General features: G+C 41.4%; 1 protein-coding gene across 1 annotated transcript in view; it reads left to right on the forward strand.

Annotated features, from left to right (window-relative positions):
• Positions 1-3,154, forward strand: part of sema4ba (sema domain, immunoglobulin domain (Ig), transmembrane domain (TM) and short cytoplasmic domain, (semaphorin) 4Ba) — a 20,536-nt gene extending 17,382 nt beyond the window's left edge. The window contains exons 8-14 of the mRNA XM_015964507.3: positions 38-219; positions 632-782; positions 879-1,089; positions 1,177-1,292; positions 1,672-1,829; positions 1,939-2,030; positions 2,156-3,154. Coding sequence (XP_015819993.1) covers positions 38-219; positions 632-782; positions 879-1,089; positions 1,177-1,292; positions 1,672-1,829; positions 1,939-2,030; positions 2,156-2,928 — 1,683 coding nt within the window. The 3' untranslated portion in view covers positions 2,929-3,154. The remainder of the gene's footprint in view (positions 1-37; positions 220-631; positions 783-878; positions 1,090-1,176; positions 1,293-1,671; positions 1,830-1,938; positions 2,031-2,155) is intronic.
• Positions 3,155-6,995: the final 3,841 nt, after the last annotated feature.

Here is a 6,995-nt window from a genome sequence, read left to right on the forward strand (position 1 = left end):
TTGTGACTCTGAACCTTTGATGTAACTTTTGCTGCAGGGTGACGTTGGAGGTGAGAGGGTGCTGCAGAAGAAGTGGACCACTTTCCTGAAGGCCCAGCTCTTGTGCTCGCTGCCTGATGACGGTTTCCCCTTTAACATAATCCAAGACATGTTTGTGCTCACGCCAAGCCCCGAGGACTGGAGAAACACCGTGTTTTATGGAGTCTTCACCTCTCAGTGGTGAGGAATAAACTCATTTTCATGTGTTGCATTATTGTACAGATTTTCCATGCATGAATAAATGTACTTCTGAGAATTTTAAGATTTATTTCACTGCGTCTGTGAATTTGCAGCACAGAAAGTTAAAACATGTATTTTCATTTATTTATTTATTAGTATTTTCCACACATTTTACAGTGAATGAGAATTTTGACCATGGGTGTGTGCTACACTGTTAAACTAAACACATTTTAAAATGATTTTTATCACCAACATTTTAATCGTATTTATGAATTTTTTTTCAAATGTTTCAATTCAATACTAAATAATTTTGTCTTGGCATTAGCCCATCTTAAAAATCAGTAGATTTTGCCTCCAAAGTTAAAATTCAGTCAGTCTGCCAGCATTTTCATTGAGTTATTTGTTTTCTAAGGTACAAAGGTGCATCAGGGAGCTCTGCGGTGTGTTCCTTCACTATGGACCAGGTGGAAAAGGCCTTTAATGGGAGATACCGCGAGGTCAACAGAGAGACCCAGCAGTGGTACACATACAACCATCAGATCCCAGTGCCTCGGCCAGGAGCTGTGAGTGCTCACACGTCGCCATCTGCTGGAACGCCTCAACACACCGGCCTGTTTCAGATGATCCCAGCTAAAATGCGAAATGTGTTGTTTCCACAGTGTGTCACTAATGCTGCCAGAGAGCAGGGCATCTCCTCCTCACTGCACATGCCAGACAAGGTCCTGAACTTTGTCAAAGACCACTTCCTAATGGACAGTGTGATTCGCAGCCAGCCACTGCTACTGAAACGCAGCATACGCTACACACAGGTAGCCGTCCACCGAGTCCAGGCGACTAAGAAAGTCTATGATGTGCTTTTAATTGGCACAGGTATGGTGTTTTTAATGTCTTTGTCGTCTTTATTTAATGTTTACAAAAGTCTTTACTGATTTCAAGTTAAACTTCCCTTTTATTTAGATGATGGGAGACTCCATAAGGCCATCAATGTCAAAAACAAGATGCACATAATTGAGGAGATGGTGCTTTTCCGTGATTCCCAACCAGTGCAGCACATTGAGCTGGACACTGAGAAGGTAAACGTGGCTGGTCTACCTCCTGGAGCTTTTTCAGGAGTACAACCAAATAGTTAAAAAGTTGAATTTACTGGCTGTTTATAGCTTCCGCGAGCCTTTATCAGCTGCAGCCTAACAAGCAGATCCTGAGTTCAATGAGCTAATCACATGCAGATTTCTTTCACAGAGGGATGTGCACACAGCTGGGGTTTTAACAGCTGATTCGTGACACTTCCTGAATCCTAGCATGTGTTTAGTTATGAATTCCTTTTAAATTGGTTGAAAGAAAACCTACTGTGGCATATTTAGATCAGGGTCATCATGCAGGGATAGCAAAAGAAATAACTAGATTTGGGGTATTTACAGTCTAACTTACAGCTTTGTTATCTCCCCTCTACAGGGAAAGCTTTATGTTTCCTCTCTCGCTGAACTGGTGGAGGTCCCTGTCGCTAACTGCACTAATTATCAGAGCTGTGGGGAGTGCATCCTCTCCAGGGATCCATACTGTGCCTGGAATGGGAGGCAGTGTGTGGACATCAGAAGTGCTCCTGCTAGCAAGTATGAACCATTTATTTAACAATATTTCATCCTTTTAAATGAAATGAGAACTCTAGAAGCCAGGAGAAAAATTGACAAGCAATTTTTGAAGATAATGCATCTGTTTCAGTACTTTGCAGCAGGACATAGATGGAGCAGACACATCAAGTATTTGCAACAAGACCCTGCTGAGTCCACGGGTTTCTAAACCTCCTTTAACACGTATGTGAATCCATCTTTTGAACTCAATGTGTCAAACCAATTATCATTCTGAATCTCTCACCAAACAAGGTGGCAAAGCTTATTTCATGCAGCATCTGACTCGATCCGCTCTGCTCTTCCCACAGGAGCATCAGCGTGCCAGGTGATCATTATCCCAGCCAACACGTTCAAAGTACTGCCCTGCAAGCTGCGCTCTAATCTGGCTGAGAGGAGGTGGCAGTTCAGTGAAAGCTCAGGTCATTTTCATTACCCGAGCCCGGAGGGGGGACTGGTAGTGGTCGCTCAGGCTGGCAGGCAGGTAACTTACGAGTGTTGGTCGGTGGAGGAGGGCTTCAGACAGCTGCTGGCGAACTACTGTGTGAGGGCTGAGGTCAAGCAGGAGAGCACCACGCTGATAGGCCGATCCCGTACACCGCACTTCTCCCAGGAGGAAGTCATCATCCTGCCGGGGGACAGTCTCTTGCCGCAGATCAACACCAAGACCTACTGGAATGAGCTGATTGTGGTGTGTGCGCTCCTGGGGTTTTCCATCATAGTCTTCTCACTGTTTGTGGTTTACAGGAACCGTGACCACATGAAGTCAGTGCTAAAGGAGGGGGAGTGCCCAAACGTGCAGCAGAAGAAGCCCAGGATAGTTGGAAAACCTGCAGAGAACTTACCGCTTAATGGCAGCACAGTCACGCCGTCAGCATCAGATCACAAAGGGTACCAGACCCTAAACGATAACTACATCTGCAGCACTCCGCCGCACGAGTGCTCCTCACCGGACAACAGCAAGAGCTTCTCTGAGTCCGACAAAAGGCCTCTGAACTTAAAAGAGAGCCACGTAGAGATTTCTTCCACATGTCCACAACCACGGGTCAGGCTGGGCTCTGAGATTAAAGACTCAATAATCTGAGGCCAGTTTCTTGTTACACGGATAAACTCACACAAACAAAGCGCACTTGTTTGGAAAAGATGGAGCAAAAACCCAAGACTCAAACATTTCATTACAGAAATTTTGCACTTTGTCTTCTTTGGTTCTGTTCCTGTGGTTCTTCATGCATTTTGTTTCATTCCCCTCTCACACCTTCTCATTCAAGTGCATTTGAAGCACACTGAAGAACCTTCAGTTTGCCTTCAGACTTCTGATGCTTTCACACATTCATATGAGAATGTAACAGACACAGAAATGGCATCTCGGATGTCTTTTAGTGATTCAGTTTCAGGGCATTTCCACACTTTCCGTCCTTTACGATCTCCCGGTAATGCCTTGGAAGGCAGAGTATTACACTAGCTTGATGCCACCTAACCTGGCACAGTGTCTGATGATTTATCGTCATCCTGCCATCTGAGAGTCAACGCTTCGCTGAGGCGTTGCACAATGTACTGTACTTTTAACCACTGACATCAGGGTTAAAGCAATAGTTCAAAACTTTTAAAGAATGGTTCTTTGAAATGGTGAATCACAATAAATATTCCCAAGTATTGTAGACGGCCCTTTGAGCAACCTCGGTTTTTTACCACACTGACAAGCTAACGGCTACCGTTACCTGGTCCAAGATCAAAGGGGATTGTTGCCACCTTAAAAAAATCAAGAAAATTGTTGCATGAACAGATTTGAAATGTTTGAGATTTGAGTTGTTTTAAAGTGACATCCATATACTTTAGTCCTTGACCTACTCAGCCTAGCCTTTAGCTTGTCAACCCAGTCAAAATGAAGCTCTCGTCCTATCAACTGAGGCCATTAAAGGTGTGGGAAACTGGTTTAATCTTTTGCAGTGATCTCTGGTATGAACTTAGCACGTCAGAATTTGGAGTCTTATTTCCTGATATTTGGACATCTCATTTGGACAACGCAACTCTACCACTGACTCTGTTTGCTCTTCGATGTGGATGTTTTATCTCAACACATTCTCACACCCGAAGCTTTGAAAAATGACGCTGGGTGACCAAGCGTTTGTTTCAATCTGCTGCGATAAAACGGAGATTTCACCGAATTGTGACCTTTACCCTCTTGCTATGTAACCGTTCCCTCACCCTCCCCCATCCAAACCTTAACCCTCTTGCACTTTCTAAACTTTGTTCCTAGTTGTAACATCCCTCTCCAACATGGTTAATGGGAAGTTTAGAATGAGCAACAGGGTTAAGGTTAGGATAGGGGTGAGGAGTGAAGGGAAGGTTAAATAGCAAGAGGTTAGAGGTTAAATGTCGGTGAAATAGTAAGTAAGTAAATTTTATTTATATAGCACTTATCACAGACATAGAATCACTAAGTGCTTCACATAGAACAAAACAAAATAAAAATAAGTCATAAAATCATAAACAGATTCACGTCATAATATCAAAATGCTCTCAAAACAGAAATAGATTAACATCAGAAAAAATAGTCATAAAATTATGATTTTTCATAAACAGAAGAAAGATTAAAAATTTGAGTTAAAAATAAGAAAATAAAAGGTTTAGTTAAAAGCAGCTTTAAATAAAAGGGTCTTTAGCTGTTTTTTAAAAGTGTCCAGACTGTCAGTGCTGCGTAAGGATAAAGGAAGATCATTCCAGAGTCAGGGTGCAACAGTCTGGAAGGAGCGATCACCTCGACTTTTATATCTGGTCTTTGGAACTTCTGGAAGGTTCTGGTGTGTGGACCTGAGGGCTGGGTTGGAGCATCAGGCTTAAACAGTTCAATATTATAGGGAGGAGCTTGACCATGTAGAGCATTGAAAGTTATAATCAGGATTCTAAAATGAACTCTAAAGTTAACGGGTAACCAGTGCAGAGACATCAGAATAGGAGTGATGTGTGCTCTTCTGTTTGCTCCAGTTAGGAGCCTCGCTGCAGAGTTCTGGACCAACTGAAGGCGGTCAAGGGCTTTTTTGTTAAAACACGTGAAGAGTGTGTTACAGTAATCTAGACGAGAGGAGATAAAGGTATGGATAACCATTCCAAGTTCATGTTTTGACACCAACCTTCGCAGTTTGGAGATATTTCTTAAATGATAAAAACAGTTTCGGACCAACGTTTTTGAGTGGCCTTCAAGAGACATTTATTGGTCAAAAAACACCCAAATTCATTACGTTTGTCTTGACTGCAGAGGATAAATAACCAAGTTTTAAACTAATCGGGGGAATCATGCTCTCAGGGGGAATGATCAGACATTCAGTCCTTTCAGAGTTTAACTGAAGGAAGTTATCGTCTAGCCAGCTGGTGATAGCTGATAGACATTCTAATAATTCAGACAGTTTATAGAACTCAGAATCCTTAAAGGAGCAGTACAGCTGAATATCATCTGCATATAGGTGATAAGTGACATAATGAAAAGAATCAAGTGTCTGTCCAAGAGGGTGTATGTACAGCAGAAACAACAGTGGACCCAAAACAGAGCCTTGGGGTACCCCACGGAACAGATCAGTAGAATTTGACATGATTTGGTTTATACAGACACTGAAACTTCTGTTAGAAAGGTACAAATTAAACCAGTCTAGAACAGTTCCAGAGATCCCCACCGAGTCACCAAGTCTGTTGATTAAGGTGTTGTGATCAACAGTGTCAAAAGCTGCAGACAGATCTAACAATACTAATACTGTGAACTCCCCGTTGTCTGCAGCCATCATGATGTCACTGGAAACTTTAAGCAAAGCTGTTTCTGTTGAATGCTTTTTACGAAAACCAGACTGGAATTCATCAAAACTGTTGTGTAGTTCCAGAAAAGTAATCAGTTGATCTGCCGCAACCTTTTCCAATATTTTAGAGATAAAGGGTAATTTAGAAATGGGTCTGTAATTTTTAGGCTGAGATGAGTCCAAACTTGTTTTTTTTAAGAATAGGTTCAATAACTGCATATTTGAAAACAGATGGTACAGAGCCAGATTGTACGCATAAATTAATAAAATCAACAGTGCATGGGCCAATTTGGTCAAACATCCTGATTAACAAGAAATGTGCGTTTTACCGCAGGTGTCGGAAACCGATGCTCTGGCATAGCACGTCGCCTCCGTCAAAAACAAATGCTTGGTCACCCAGCGTCATTTTTTGATGCTTCGGGTGTGAGAACGTGTTGTTTATCTCCTCAACTAAAACAAGCCTGGAGGAGCTTCTGCTGTGTGATGGAGTGGCTAATGCTAACAGCTTCTGCTAGCTGATATTCTCTGCTGATTCTGGATGCTAAAACAAAACAACCTTCCCCATTGCACACCAGTATTGGCAAGTCTAAGCAACCACTTAACATTGTCAGACTTTTCAAATCCTAGAGTCTCACCATCTATTTTCTGTCAGAAGCTAAAGCAGGAGATATGTGTAGGAGACTGTTTTCATGTTCAGCCTGCATGAAAAACTCAGAGTGACGATTATAATCAGAAATATCATTAAAAATGTTTCCAGTGTTCCACACTTTAAAAAGTTCCCTTATACAGGTGAGAAATTATTGTTCTTTACTTTTTCACAGAACCTCATTTAAAAGATCTCAACTATCCCTTTAACATAAGTAAGACGCGGCAAGGAAAGACAGCTTTTAAATATCTTTCAAACACATCGACTCACTGAAATATCACATCAAACAATGCATTTACATCAACTTCAAAGGTTTGATCTACATTATTATTAAAAATAAAAAAAAGAATATTTTTTATCTGTAAGAAACTCCCACAAGCTCAAATTATACACAAAAAATATATTAATATAAACAAAGACAGATGTACTTTTAAGTATTTCAATATGTACTGTGTGTAAATATTGTTTTCGTGAGTTCTAACCTAGATTATTTTATTTTACTGTTCTTTCTTGGGGTTTTGTCACTGAATGCGATAAAGGGGGAAGGTCCATTCTGGTTGGAATCACAAAAGACGGTCTATGCAAAGCAAATAATGTGAAGTGAGGTAAATACGAGGACAACCCTCACCATGACACTGGGTAAGCACAAGGGTGTTGGCGCTGTGAGTTACTTTTCAGTCAGTGGCACTGAAAAATAAAAATAAATAAAAAACACACCCA

The sequence above is a fragment of the Nothobranchius furzeri genome, chromosome 4 (assembly GCF_043380555.1).
Source record: "Nothobranchius furzeri strain GRZ-AD chromosome 4, NfurGRZ-RIMD1, whole genome shotgun sequence".
Taxonomy (NCBI): Eukaryota; Metazoa; Chordata; class Actinopteri; order Cyprinodontiformes; family Nothobranchiidae; genus Nothobranchius; species Nothobranchius furzeri.